The sequence below is a fragment of the Labeo rohita genome, chromosome 15 (assembly GCF_022985175.1).
Source record: "Labeo rohita strain BAU-BD-2019 chromosome 15, IGBB_LRoh.1.0, whole genome shotgun sequence".
Lineage (NCBI taxonomy): Eukaryota > Metazoa > Chordata > Actinopteri > Cypriniformes > Cyprinidae > Labeo > Labeo rohita.
In genome coordinates, this window is record NC_066883.1 from 1,421,959 (window position 1) to 1,437,524 (window position 15,566).

Sequence of the window (15,566 nt, forward strand, 5' to 3'; positions counted from 1 at the left end):
ACCACCTTAGCAACCCATCAGTGCAGTAATATGCGTCCCCGAGACAATCAGCATGAACTCAATTAAAGCCATTAATACAGGAACATTATGTGAAGATATACACCAGTATACTGTTGTGACATTGCAAATAGAGCCGTTAAGTCATGACGTCAGTTTGTAGGACAACCCAGAAGGATAATTTGCCTTGGCTTCCACAGGAATTTTCTTATGACCTTTTAAAATAGCAGTAGTTAATTTACCAGTAAAATAAGCCAGTGTTTTGTCCTACAGTACAGCATAAATTACATAATTAAAAAAAAATAATAATAAATGCTTTAAAATGTTGCTAATGTACAAGCACTACAACAGTTGTCAGACTCATCAATGACACAAACGCAAAATTTGGTAGTTGTTTGTTTCATCATAGGAACAGATTTGGAGAAATGTAGCATTCCATCACTCTCACAAATGGATCCCCTGCAGTGAATGGGTGCCGTCAGAATGAGAGTCCAAACAGCTGATAAAAACATCACAATAATCTACAACTAATCCACACCACTCCAGTCCATCAGTTAAAGGACAGTGTTTCCTATGCCATTATATTAGGCTCCTACTCTATAGCGCAGAATGCCGCGGAATTCGTCAATTTTTGGTTTAATAAGGCAAAAGTAGGTCACTCACTTAATTCGAATCGCGATATGGACTAGTGTCTGTAAATATTAAAACGCAAAGAGACGGTTTAGATACGAATCATCCATGTTCCGCTTGGCTCTGTTTGAATGAATGGCGGAGACGTGGTTTTGTTTACTACACAAATACTAAAGCACACGTGACGCTCGCGGTGGTTTTCGGCCTCTGCGTCTCATTATATGACGACAGGAACACGTGAACTTCATCTCCAGAGCTGCTGTGAGAGACACTTAATGCGATTTTTACCATTTCATTTGAGAAAATTAGCATCATATCATAGTGTACAAAATAAAAGTACGGTTTAACGTGTAACAGAAATATATTAGTCTTGTAACTTTGTCAAAATAATTTAAATAAAACCATTAAATGCTAAAAAAATAAATGTTACAGCAAGATTAACCACCTAATTGTAGAAAAAAATTCTACAATTATTATGTTTTTTTTTTTTTTTTTAAACAGAATATTCAGACAATTTTTCTTCCATGTATTAATTTTAACAGAAAAACCTCTGTTTGTTTGGCAACAAATAAAAGGGTTTAATTTTAATTTCATTAAAAATAAATAAATGTTTAATGCCTTCATTTAATTAGCAGAAAAATTAAAACACAAGAATTTCTGAAAAAAAGAAAATAAAACGATTGTAGGGCCCTATTGTTCAAAATGTTGAAATTTAGATTTTTTTACTTATTTTTTTCACATTTTACTCATAGCTTTCCAGGGTCTTATGCTGTGTTCACGCCATGTCGTAATTACCGTAATTCCGAGATGACAGCACGTGACATTTTACTCATAGCTTTCCATGTCGTCGGCAGCGCGTGAGGGCTTTGGCATTAATAGTGTTGCCATAGAAACACATAATTCAGAATGAGTACAATGTCACGTGTATACTAATTTGTATACTTTTTAAGCACAAAAAGTCATGTAGCACAGGCTCTGGGATGCGCGTCCATGAAACTTGGCACATTTGCTTTGTAAACACTGGGTCTGTAGTTCTGCATGACCTTTCGACGTGATTCTGTAGTGCGTAGTGTTGTGGATGTGCGTGCCAGAGCTAGTGCTATACAAAGTATATAAGCATTCGTGCTTAAAAAGTATACAAATTTTTATTTCCGGAAAAAAAAAAAAAAAAGACAAATTGTTTCGCTGGATAAGACCCTTCTTCCTCAGTTGAGATCACTTTGAAGCTGCATTTAAACTACATTTTGGAAGTTCAAAATCGGGGCACCAATGAAGTCCATTATATGGAGACAAATCCTGAAATGTTTTCCTCAAGAAACATAATTTCTTCATGACTGAAGACAGAAAGACATGAACATGTTTGGACTCTCATTCTGACGGCACCCATTCACTGCATGGGATCCATTGGTGAGCAAGTGATGCAATGTTACATTTCTCCAAATCTGTGTCTATGATCTACATCCAGGATGGCTTGAAGACATGTAAATTTTCAAACAAATTAAATCTGTGTCATTCTGAATATCTAGAAGAAATTCTAAAGGGAGCCTGTGGCTCAAAAATGCTCATTCTCCTCCAGATGATATGGCTACAACTGATGAGCTTGTCTGAGGAAAAGCAAAACAGTGAGATTAACAGGAAAGCAGATGCCTGGTGACTTAACTGTGTTAAAACGACTGGCCATATTTCACGCTTCCCTCATGAAAACGAAAAATCAGGAATTAGGCATTTGACAAATTTGTTAAAAACCACATGCTTGACAAATCTGCTTTGTCAGCATCAGACAGAGACCATGACCCAGCTCAAAATTCGATCACGGTCAACAAGCTTAAAACTGCTAAGTCACAGCAGACCAACCATCTAACACTGACAGAAATAATGAGCTAACATACTAATGATCTCAAGTTAGTTTAAGGTGTTGATTGCATATTTTCTGTACATCTAATATTTAAGTATATTAACATTACTTAAGTAAAACCTCAAGGTAACTCATTAACTATGTGAAACTTCACCATTCAGATTCACACAAATTATTTACATTTAAAACAAAACATTCAACTCTCAGTGAACATTATGAGAATCCACGAGGCCACATCATTAGCACTTTTAAAGTCCGTCAGCTACTTTCTACAAACTCAATCATGTAGAAAACAACCTGAGAATATTTTAACTTAATTGATTCGTAAGCGTAAAAACATGTGAACTACAGTTCAGAAATCAGTGTGTATATTCTAAACTCTAAACTGTAGAATAAACTCTCAAAAGAAACACACTGTATGTGTAGTGTGAGAGCTTTTTGTTTAAAAAAATTATAAAACCGCAGAACAACAAAGTGAGAACTAAAGACACAATACTAACACGCTGCACATCTTCAGCGGCATCTAAATGCAGATATTATCATTATCGCACAATATCTAACGAACTTAAGCCGATTTTTATGTTGATATCAACTCTATAAGGCAGTTTAAAAACATGAAAGTTTGAGAAAACTTCTTACCTGCTCACTTGAGCACTGACAAGCGTTTCACGCGATGCGGAAACCCCTCTGTCATACACGCTCGACCAGTCCATTCTGGTAGGGGGGAGACGTGCAATATTTGTGAATTTTTGCTTATTTACGTGGGTAAACCCTGTCATATGTGCCTGTTGTGTGTGTTATTCGTAGTTTCAAATTTGTAGCAGTGTGTCCTAATATCGTATTGTGGTAGTATAGTGCCGAGTAAGGCTTATATCAATGTAAATCCCCCTGGTAATGCAGTGGACGCTTCTTAAAGAAGATTTTGTAATGTCGAGTATGCAACGTGAAGTAATGAATTTCAAAGTGCAGCAGGTTAGGGGTGAGGGTTATGCAATCATCTGGTTGGCACAACGTGTCTTCATGTCCCTGAATCCGACTTTCTTCGGTCATGTGTAAGTTTAGGTTGCAAAATATAACAAGGTGAAACGAGACGTTTTTCATGTCTGCCTGTAAATTCACAACAAAGTGAGCATTCAGGTCCAAGGTTAATTTCTCAACTAAACACCTTATTATATATTATGTTTTGTCACAAAATTAGAAAATAAGTATTATAATTTTTGTTTGTTTAAGTCTGGTGGGCTTTTAAGGTACATGTGTAAACGCCCACTGGTTTTCCATAAAAGCCAGCTGTGTGTTTGAATGCTTGACGTTGTTTATTTTAAATAAACACTTTTAGTTAGTCTTCCTAAATATTTAAAGAACTACTCCTCAACCTGGACAAATAGGGACTGCAGTTGTAATATATTTTTTTCAATAAATATGCGTCGTGCTACTATCGTGAACACACGTTGAAGACTGACACGGAAGAGACAGAATTGATGAATAAAGTCGTTATTTTTGTTTTCTTTGCGCACAAAAAGTATCCTCATAGCTTCATAAGATTAAATTTGATCCACTGACGTTACATGGACTATTTTAAAGGGGTAGTAGGAAGCAAAGTTCACTTTTTCATGTTGTTTGAACATTAATGTGTGTTGGCAGTGCATGTACAAATCTACCCTATAATGATAAAAATCCATGCAGTGGTTTTTAATTAATCTGTAAAAATAATATTCCCTTTTTTAAATCGAGTCATTCTCAGATGCCTGTCATTGTGGCGTCACATGACAGATGCCGCTCCCACGATAGTTGATTGACATGAGCGTCTTACCTCAGACCCGCCCTAAATCAGCTGTAACAGTCCAACCTCCATTATTCGGATGCCAGAGCAGGGATGTAAGTTAGACAAAAATATCTCCGATTGAGCGATTGAGGTGTTGTGTTGCTGGATGTAATAATGAACATAGTGGTCGTCATTTACTCCCGACATCTAAACCGCTGAAGATGCAGTGGATTACGTTTGTTTGTGAAGGGAATGCACCTCCTGACCTACATATATATCTATGTTCGTGCAAATCATTTGTGATCCAGCTTCACTTACAGCAGAAGTGAATATAGGGTTTTTTTTATGAATCTTTGCGATCACCTTTCCTTATAACATGCTAGTTAGAAAGTTTAGCGGCTAAAGTAAACAGGCTCGTCACTCCACAGAGAGGAGAGAGGGGCAGGGCGAGCAGAGCTCATTAACATTTATAGCAATCTTGACCAGAACAGGATGATTTTTGCAGAGCTGATTTTGGCAAGGTAAAAAGGGTGTTGTTTTACACTACCATTGAGAATTTTTACCAAAAAGCATATTATAGACTTTTCAAATGGGCATCCGATGACCCCTTTAATGATGTCCTTACTACCTTCCTGGGCCTTAAACGTGTCAGTTGTGTTGCTGTCTATGCAGGGTTGGATAGCTCTCAGATTTCATTAAAAATATCTTAATTTGTGTTCCAAAGACAAACAAAGGTCTTTCGGGTTTGGAATGACAAAACGGTCATTTTTGGGTGAACTATCCCTTTAATAGTTAAGACACAATTAAAAAACTTTTGACTATAATAATGATAATAATAATAATAACACTATTAACTGCAAGTGTTCATATGCTTGCAGATTTTTCTTTAATCTTATCATTGTCCCATTATGCTATTATATTTTATCCTGGGAAACTCTACAGTCTTGCTGATACTGGGTCTCATTAACTACACACAAAAATCATGATTCATCAATTATCGTGAACTTTTGAACTAAAATTCTAAATGTAAAAATATATATATATATAATAATAAAAAATAAGAATAAGAAATGTAGGAACACACATTGTAGGTTATATTTGATTTTCTTTTGTTTTTTGATGAAGCTTATCACAAGGTTATCACGTCTGTTTTTCCTTTGTCACTGTGAAGTATTAAGTGTGAATTGATGTTAAAAAAATTGTTAAAACAATTATTTTAAATTGTTTATTCAGTTCATAAAGCTGCAATATTATAAAATGTGTGTGTGTGGGGGGTACTTTCTGATGGTTCTTTCACACTTAGTTTGATTGCCTAGTTCAAACCAAGCAGCAACCTCCCGCTCTCTCTATTAAAACTAACACGGAAGTGACTTAAATTGCAGTTCTATGACTGTATATAGCTAATTTTGCCCTTCATAGTACGCTGTTGGGTGAGATAGTTCTCACTGAGGTGGTCGTGGACCAAGGATAGCATCACTCTCTCAATCCAGTCATCCCAACCCATCCACACCCTGCACATGCGCAGTAATGGAGCAGTGGGGGGATGGTTGTTGCTCTCAGGCCTCATATCTGACATCCAATAGTCCCCAGGGCTGCTGAAAGGAAGTTTGAAAAGGGTGCAGCCTCTCAAATACAAAACCACGTACCAAAGACTATCCTCAGCTGCCACACATTGGAGCAGTGGTGGAACCTGCTTAGCCCTGTCCAGTCTCCTCCAGGCAGTAGCAGCACGAGCTGATGTTTTCTGAAGAAGTCAGGATGGAAAACTTGTTGCCCTGCATAGACAAGCTAGTGGAGACTGGCTAGAGTTAAATACCTCAGCACTCTTGCATTATTCACAGGGCATTGGCAACTTCCCTTATCATCTCAGGCCTAATAGTTGACAGCCTTTAGAGCTCCCAGTAGGCCAGGCTTTTTTTGTTTTATGACTATGCTGTTTAGCCTTCATGGGGGCGCAATCACCTTCTACTTGAAGATTGGGATAGATCACACTGGGATTAGATAAGGACGATTTGTCAAGCAGGTTGAAAGCTAAAGGTATAGCTGCCATCTAGCCTGTAGTAGATGATTGGTCTATCAATGGGCAAATTATGATGAATGTCCTTCTTGTTAAAACTGCATGTTTACATTCTTAGTTGACCTTAAGTATTTGTGCCAAGGGTCATCAAGGTCTTCTCTATCCTGAGGGCTTGTCCATTCATTGAGATCTTTCCTGAGGATTAATTTAAAGGAGAAGTCCACTTCCAAAACAAAGATTCACATATAATGTACTCACCCCCCTTGCCATCCAAGATGTTCATGTCTTTCTTTCTTCAGTCGTAAAGAAATTATGTTTTTTGAGGAAAACATTTCAGCATTTTTTCTCCATATAATGGGCTGATATGGTGCCCCGAGTTTGAAATTCCAAAATGCAGTTTAAATGCAGCTTCAGATGATCACAAATGCGATATAAATGATATAAATGATCCCAGCCGAGGAAGAAGGGTCTTATCTAGCGAAACAATCGGTAATTTATATTACAAAAATACAGTTTAAATACTTTTTAATCTCAAAAGCTCGTTTTGTCTTTCTCTCCATGAACTCAGAATGTATTCTGTCTCAAGGCAGTTAGGGTATGTCGAAAAACTCCCATCGTGTTTTCTCCCTCAACTTCAAAAATCATTTCAAAATCATCCTACATCACTGCAGAAGTACCGACAGTCTTTGCAAAGTGAACATGCAAAGAAGATCAAACAGCGATATAGGACGATTTTGAAGAACATGAGATGGGAGTTTTTCGACCTACACTAACTGTCATGAACCGGAACAAAAACAGTCCAAGCAGAGTAAGACGAGACGAGCATTTGACATTAAAAATAAAAAAAAATTGCATTTTTTAAAATGAAAATAACTGATCGTTTCGCTAGATAAGACCCTTCTTCCTCAGCTGGGATCGTTTACAACTGCATTTCTGATCGTTTGAAGCTGCATTTAAACTGCATTTTGAAAGTTCAAACTCGGGGCACCATATCAGTCCATTATATGGAGAAAAATCCTGAAATGTTTTCCTCAAAAAACATAATTTCTTTACGACTGAAGAAAGAAAGACATGAACATCTTGGATGGCAAGGGGGTGAGTAAATTATTTGTAAATTGTTGTTCTGGAAGTGGACTTCTCCTTTAATTGTCCTTCGCTGATATTTAAGGGCTGTGTTGTGGTTGTTCCTGTGGTTGATCCACCATCTGGTCCAGGTATTATGCACCCTTGAGGTTATGAATGCATGAATTACATTTTCTGCTTTTGACATTGAGAACGTATTTTGTCAGTTGGAGACATTTTAAAGATGGAAAAAACACGATTTTACAAATGCTAGAAATATGGCTGTCAAATGACAGTATTCTTGATTGATGACATGACAAAACATCCATCAAGAGTTCAACAGTATTTTAGGTTATTAAGCATGGAGGTTAATTAAAGCCTGCATGTAAAGTTGGAAAAGCAATGGTCCTAGCACCGAGCCTTGTGGTACACCATACTGAACTTGTGATCGATATGACACCACTTCATTTACTGCTACAGTAATAATGGTCAGATACGATCTGAACCATGCCAATGCAATTCCATTAATATGAACGAAATTTCCATGCATATCCAAAGAATGTTGTCAAATCAACACTAACAGGGAGTTGCAACCATGATCGGATGATAAGAGCAAGGCATTTTTATCTCTGACTTTTTGCAGTTTCAGTACCATGAAATGGTTTACATCCCAGCTTGAATTCCTTGCAGCAAAAAACATTTTTCTCTATGTCCACCTTATTTTTCAATGCGGAAGTAAGCTGTTTTCTGGCAATGTGTTAGACGTCCGGTTCATAATCCACCATAGGGAAATAACGAGAAGAATATCGAAGTGCAGTAAACGGTAAAACAGCTTGCATTACAAACCAGTGTGTTCATAATTAAGATAATACATTAAAATAATATGGTAAGACTATAATGCAATATTAAGCAGCAAAACAAGCTTTTTGTGCAGCTAAAAATAGCTGCAAGTGGATGAGATCAGAAGCCAGACACAAAAACTTTACAAATGGCTGCACCCGCTCTTATGGGAAAAATAAAGTGGATAGGACGTAACTGTGAAGATACCACTTTTCTAGTATTTTTGACAGAAAAGTAAGATTTGAGATAAGTCTGTAGTTAAATAATTCAAGTCAAGTTAATAATTAATAACAGCCAGCTTGAAAGTTAATAATAATGATGAAATAATAACGTTAAGAAGAGGCTCTACGACTTCCAAAAGTATTGCTTTCAATGGTTTGGTAGGTAAAGGGTCTAACATACAATTTGTTGGTTGAGATGATTTAACAAGTTTAGACACTTTTTTTCTCTCCTACAGCAACGAATGAGTGGAATTGTTCCTCAGGGGATCTATAATGGACAGACCCCATTTTTAAGCCTCAAAAGTTTAAAAAGATAAACACAGAGTAAAAGTTCATTATATTAATCTAGACCAGCACTGTCATTTATTTACTCATGTTTGCTCTTCTGTAGCATGACCTATTAGGAAACCTATATGTTAATTCTCTGTGTTTCCACTTTAGTTTGATTTATATTTACACTAACTGATGTTTAGGATCTGCGTAAAATTCCCTGAGCCTCTGCTGGATTGTAGTCTACTGTGTCACTGTATCTGTATGTTTTTATAGGATCAATTAAGGGAGTTTGACAGGAGCTGTGTTCTGGTCCTGATGAAGCAGAAATATACTGAGTTACATTCCCCCTTTTAATCTCATTTGTTTTGTTGTAAATTAATCGTATATACATTTACATGTTCTTATTTAATGCACAGTTATAGAGGTCCTTGCAAATGACAACAAATGATTGACAGAGAACGTATTATTATTATTGCCATTATTACACCTATTTAATTTATCCCTGTCAAGTAGTAGAGTCATTCTGAGTGTAGAGACCACCAGCACAACCAGCACAACATTTCTATCTCTGTTTGTTTATTTATTTATTTGTTTATTCTCATGGAATGACTCCAATCCTCCAGGAGGCGCTGCGGCGGTGAGTGGCGGTTAATGATCGCGTTTGCTTTCGAGGAAGAGACGAGAGGAAACGCAGCAGCACCGAGAGCCACATTGGGAACCTGAAGAGTGTCAAACATGTCAATATTCACACCTACTAACCAGATCAGGTTAACAAATGTTGCCGTCGTGAGGATGAAGAAAGGAGGGAAGAGGTTTGAAATAGCCTGTTACAAAAACAAAGTGATGAGTTGGAGATCCGGAGCGTGAGTGTTGTTATGACATGCTCATTATATGAAGATTTTTATGTTCGTATTGTTTATTCTGTTATTACAGCTATCATAACAGTCCTAAAAGTGTTAAATTAGCGTTATAACTGTATATGGTGCAGTTTTACCGCTTGTTTACGCTAATACCGGTGTTACTGCGTCAAGATAAATGTGTGATGTCATTTTTTGAGGGTGATCACACACCAAATAAGCCCTCTTTCAGTTTATGTAGTATTTGACCTTAATTATTGATTTTATTTAGATTTTTTTTTTATGATAGAATTATTTAATTTATTATTATTAGCTACAAAGCCCTGTTCGGAAAGAAATAGTTGTCTTAAAGGAATAGTTGACCCAAAAATAAAAATTTGCTGAAAATGTGCTCACCCTCAGGCCATCCGAGATGTAGATGAGTTTGTTCTGAGATCAGATTGATAGAACTGTGTCATTCCATCACTTGCTCAGCAATGGATCCTTTGCAGTGAATGGGTGCCGTCAGAATGATAAAACATCGCAGTAATCTACAGCACTCCAGTCCATCAGTTAACATCTTGGGAAGACCAAATCTGCATGTTTGTAAGAAACTTTCTGATGGCACCCATTCACTGCAGAGTATCCATTGGTGAGAAACTGATGGAATGATTTCTCCAAATCTGGGTGGTGTCAGGGTGAATATAAATGTCAATTTTCTGAAAACTATTCATTGAAGGTATTTCTAATGTCATATAATGGACATTTTATTATCACTTTGTAAGACAGTTTGTCATTATTGTGATGTTCACAAATCAACTGTAGTTACATTTGATGTTGTTTTTATAGGGAGAAGGACCTTGACGAAGTCCTACAAACAAACACAGTGTTTGTCAATGTGTCTAAAGGTCAAGTGGCAAAGAAAGACGACCTGTCAAGCGCTTTCGGCACAGATGATCTGACAGAAATATGCAAACAGGTCAGTTTGGTGTCGTGTACAGCAGCTTTATGATCTGATCTGCCCCGACTCTGGGACTGTTTTTATAAATATAATAATGTTTAATACAAATGCTTAGGCGTTTCTACATGATCAGGTAGTTTTATTTATTTTCAGATTTTGGCTAAAGGAGAGCTACAGGTGTCAGACAAGGAACGACAGAGTCAGCTGGAGCAGATGTTTCGTGACATCGCAACTATAGTGGCAGAGAAATGTGTGAATCCTGAGACCAAACGACCCTATACAGTGAGCCTCATAGAGAGAGCCATGAAGGACATTCACTACTCTGTGAAAGCAAACAAAAGCACTAAACAACAGGTGAGCAGAGCTGGATCATGTGAGGATCTCACTGTTGCTGACGAGGTCTCTGTCATTAATGCTAATGTCTGTTTCTCCAGGCTCTTGAGGTCATCAAGCAGCTGAAGGAATCCATTCAGATTCAGAGAGCTCACATGCGGCTGCGCTTCATCCTGCCAGCCAAAGATGGGAAGAGGCTGAAAGAGAAGCTCAAACCCTTAATAAACACAGTGGAGAACGAGGAGTTTGATGATCAGCTGGAGATGGTGAGAGTCTTCACGGGCAATTTATTAGTCGGTTCATTCCTGTTCATTCAGGATGTGACCACATATTACTGGTCTGTAAACCAAGGATGTGCCCACATGGGTACCAACAAAACAAACAGAATAGTTCATAAGTACGGAAACCCATTTCTGCTGCAGAATAAAAAGGAAAAGACTTTTCATCTAACAATTCTGACTTTTTGTCAAGATGTACACTTCAGAATTGTAAGATATTAACTTTTGAGAAAAGAAAAGAAACAAACAAAAAAACCCCATTTTTTTCTTAATTTTGTGGTGTAAATGGGCTTTTATTTTGAGTTTAAAGGAGAAGTCCACTTCCAGAACAAAAATTTACAAATAATGTACTCACCCCCCTTGTCATCCAAGATGTTCATGTCTTTCTTTCTTCAGTCGTAAAGAAATTGTTTTTTTGAGGAAAACATTTCAGCATTTTTCTCCATATAATGGACTGATATGGTGCCCCGATTTTGAGCTTCCAAAATGCAGTTTAAATGTGGCTTCAAACGATCACAAATGCGGTTGTAAACAAACCCAGCCGAGAAAGAAGGGTCTTATCTAGCGAAACGATTGGTTATTTTCATTTAAAAAATACAATCTAAATACTTTTTAATCTCAAACGCTCATCTTGTCTTACTCTCCCTGAACTCTGTGTTTTTCTGGTTCAAGACAGTTAGTGTATGTCGAAAAACTCCCATCGTATTTTCTCCCTCAACTTCAAAAATCATTACAAAATCATCCTACATCGCTGCAGAAGTACCGACTCAGTCTTTGCAAAGTGAACATGCAAAGAAGATCAAACACCCTTAACAAAAAAGGTAAAACAGTGATATAGGACGATTTTGAAGTTGAGGGAGAACATGAGATGGGAGTTTTTCCACATACACTAACTGTCATGAACCACAACAAAAACAGTTCAGGCAGAGCGAGACAAGATGAGCGTTTGACATTAAACAGTATATAAATTGTATTTTTTAAAAATTAAAATAACTGATCATTTCGCTAGATAAGAACCTTCTTTCTCGGCTGGGATTATTTACAACTTGGGATCGTTTGAAGCCGCATTTAAACTGCATTTTGGAAGCTCAAAATCAGGGCACCATATCAGTCCATTATATGGAGAAAAATGCTGAAATGTTTAACTCAAAAACATAATTTCTTTACGACTGAAGAAAGAAAGACATGAACATCTTGGATGACAAGGGGGTGAGTACATTATCTGTCAACTTTTGTTCTGGAAGTGGACTTTTCCTTTAATATATTTATTAGTGGTGCATTTTTATTTTTATTTTTTTAAGCATAGTACTTTTTGCATTTTACGCTGTTGTTGTTTTTTTATAGTTTGCTACTGGACTTCCAGGTGTATGTCAAAACACTGCAGTAAATGTTTTCAAAATACTTTAGAGAACGGTTTAAACTTTTAGAGGATGTTAAAATAATGAAGTGTGTTGAATAACACTCAGAGATTGTCACCATCTTGAGACTGTCATTCCAGACCTATAAGACATCTTTAAAACACAAATTAAGATCTGGGATATATCTGTTCCTCCACTGATTGACACTTCAAAAAGTTTGATATTGTCAAAGAAATCAATATGAATTGAGTGGTTTCATCCAAGTCTTTTGAAGAGATACAGTTACTGTATGAACAGATTTAAATGAGGCTTTTAGCCAGCTGAAAGTGTGCACAACCTTTAAACTGTCTTAAAATGTCTTAAAAATATTCTAAAAAATATATATATACAATGACCCCGAAAAAGTGTTTGGACACTTAAGATACAGTTAAAAGAAACTGTATGTCTTAGCTTTACACTGCCAGTCAAAAAAATGTTTTTCATTATTTCAGTCACATTCTAAGATTCTGAATTTTTTACAGGTTTCTTTGATGAATAGAAAGTTCATAAGAACAGCATTTATCTGAAATAGAAATCTTTTGTAACATTGTAAATGTCTTTATCATCACTTTTGATCAATTTAAAGCATCCTTGATAAAGAAAAATAATAATTTTTAGAATTTCTTTCCTGAGAAACAAAAAATGCTGACACTAAGCCTTTGAATGGTAGAGTGTTTAATGTTACAAAAGCTTTTTATTTCAGATAAATAAAATGTTTGGATCTTTTTATTCATCAAAGAATCTTGAAAAAAAGTCTTTCTTGAGCAGCAAATCCGCATATTAGAATGATTTCTGAAGGAGCATGTGACACTGAAGACTGGAGTAATGATGCTGAAAATTCAGCTTTGATCACAGGAATAAATTACATTTTAAAATATAGTAAAACAGAAAGCAGTTATTTTAAGTAGTAAAAATATTTCCAAATGTTGATGCTTTTGCTGTACTTTGAATCAAATAAAATGCAGGCTTGGTGAGCAGAAGAGACTTCTTTATAAAAACATTAAAAATCTTACTGCCCAAAAACTTTTGACTGGTAGTGTACATGTCAAAATATTGAAACAAATGGCATTTAAGAAATATAGCAGAAGCATGGAGCTTGTTAGGCTGCATGAAGCAAAAGCTGTTTTTTTAGAATAATAAGTACAACAACTCTTTGAGATTTTCTGCTTGTCAAACCTTGTGAAACATGTTAATGTAATGAAGGAAGCTGCTGGTTATTCTGTGAGAACTCAATATAGATATATATTATAGCTATAGTATATAGTAAATATAGCTATAGCTATATATAACTGAAAAAAAAATAGTTTTGAGAAAATCTCTAGCGTCATTTGGTTGCAGATGACACTTAATATTTTGTACCTAATGCAGTGAAAATCAGGTGAATTACCTGTCGGCACTGGTTGTCTGAATACTATGCATATGCTATTTGATTTTTATATAACCATTATGTGTATTCTCCAAGATAATGGTGTTTCCTGTTTTCCAGGTGTGTCTGATAGATCCCGGTTGTTTCCGTGACATTGATGAGCTGATCCGCTGTGAGACTAAAGGGAAGGGGACGCTGGAGGTGCTCAGTCTCAAAGATGTGGAGGAAGGAGACGAGAAACTAGAATAACCAACACATTAAACTATTGCTGACTCATTTTATATGGAGAGCCTTTTTTGATCAGTTATTTCACACTATATGGCCTAACTGTTAACAGTGTATTCACAGGCTGAAATGACAATACTACACTGGTTATCTCATTTTAAAATATATATATGTATCCCTTAAAGACAGGATTATGCTCAGTTGCAATAATTTATTTTCTGTGAAAATGAAACTAATTTGGAATGTTTAATAATAATAAAAATAATTATGAAAATAATATGAAGTGAGATTATCTAAGAGTGTGTTGTTTGCCACAATTAAATATTTACTCTTTAAATAGTTTGCAATTGTGTTATCTCTGCTGGCAATGGCTTATTTTAATCAGTCTATTAAGAAAACACAGTCACCTAATGGTTTTTCTGGTGTGACTGTTTGGTGCTGGAGAAACCTTGATAATCTCAGCACACTTGACAACCGTTCAAGAACTTTTCTGTGCTGTTTAAACAAGTGCAGAAACTGCTATAAGAAACACCTTTCTATAGAAGCTCATCTGTGTGTGTCAGTGTGTACTTCCCAGTCCAGTTCTTCTAGACATCAGTCCAACAATCAGCAGGATTGGTTTCAGGATTAATCCACAAACTCAGTGTGTGAGCAGGAAAAGAACATGAGCTGCAAATGCTGATCTCAGTTGTAGGTAAGAATATGTAAAAGATACGACTAGCCTCTGAGAAAAGTGTTTATTGGCAAAGCAGTAAAGGCTCATTCACACCAGAAATGCTAACTATATAAGGCATGATTATTGTTCATCAGATGGAGAAAATTCGTACAACTTAACTATAAGCCAAGTGTATTTGTAATACTTAGTTATACTTCTAAGTGTATCTTATAGGTGTAAATAAGTAGTATTTTGAAGTACACTATTGGACAAAAGTTTTTAAACAGTAAGATTTTTAATGTTTTTTGTTTGCTCACCAAGGCTTAATTTGTTTGATAGAACAATTTTGAAATATTTTTTTAATATTTAAAAGTTATTTTTTTTAATATTTAAAATAACTTCAGCTTTGAAATTGCATGAATAAATTACATTTTAAAAAAAAAAAAAAAAAATTCAGGCTTGGTGAACAGAAGAGACTTCTTTAAAAAAACTTAAAAACTTGCTGTTAAAAAACTTCTGAATGGTAGTGTGTATTTATGGTATTAAATAAAACGTAGATTGAAAGTATACTCTTATTTTAAGTACTGTACAGTTTTACACACTGAGGAGATCAATTCAAAATAATACTACAAAAACTGGTAATAAGTGTTGCTTGGGAAAAAAAAAAAATTCACATGATGAACGCAACAAATGTATGCATTTGAAAGTGTTTTAATCCTTAATTTATTGTACTGTAGAGTACAGCACAAAACAGCAAACAACAACAAAAATAATTATTCTGCCCCAGCATCCTGTCTTTGGTCTGGGACAGGCCAAACAACCTCCTCAACATCACAGGCTAAATTGGTCCTGGACAGG

At 35.9% G+C, this 15,566-nt stretch overlaps 2 protein-coding genes across 2 annotated transcripts in view; one reads left to right on the plus strand and one right to left on the minus strand.

The window, feature by feature from the left end:
• Positions 1-3,201, minus strand: part of porb (P450 (cytochrome) oxidoreductase b) — a 40,173-nt gene extending 36,972 nt beyond the window's left edge. The window contains exon 1 of the mRNA XM_051128702.1: positions 3,122-3,201. The gene's annotated coding sequence lies outside the window, so the exon portion shown is untranslated. The remainder of the gene's footprint in view (positions 1-3,121) is intronic.
• Positions 3,202-9,292: 6,091 nt separating this feature from the next.
• Positions 9,293-14,373, plus strand: sbds (SBDS ribosome maturation factor). The gene is made up of 5 exons (XM_051128720.1): positions 9,293-9,520; positions 10,343-10,472; positions 10,608-10,808; positions 10,889-11,053; positions 13,949-14,373. Exons 1-5 carry the CDS (start codon positions 9,393-9,395, stop codon positions 14,075-14,077), a joined length of 753 nt encoding a protein of 250 aa, XP_050984677.1. The 5' UTR covers positions 9,293-9,392; the 3' UTR covers positions 14,078-14,373.
• The last annotated feature ends 1,193 nt before the right edge of the window (positions 14,374-15,566 follow it).

Coding starts and splice junctions, on each gene's coding strand:
- sbds (XM_051128720.1), top strand. CDS start 9,393: ATGTCAATATTCACACCTACTAACCAGATCAGGTTAACAAATGTTGCC. Junction 10,473..10,607: donor TGACAGAAATATGCAAACAG/GTCAGTTTGGTG, acceptor ATTTATTTTCAG/ATTTTGGCTAAAGGAGAGCT. Junction 11,054..13,948: donor TTGATGATCAGCTGGAGATG/GTGAGAGTCTTC, acceptor CCTGTTTTCCAG/GTGTGTCTGATAGATCCCGG.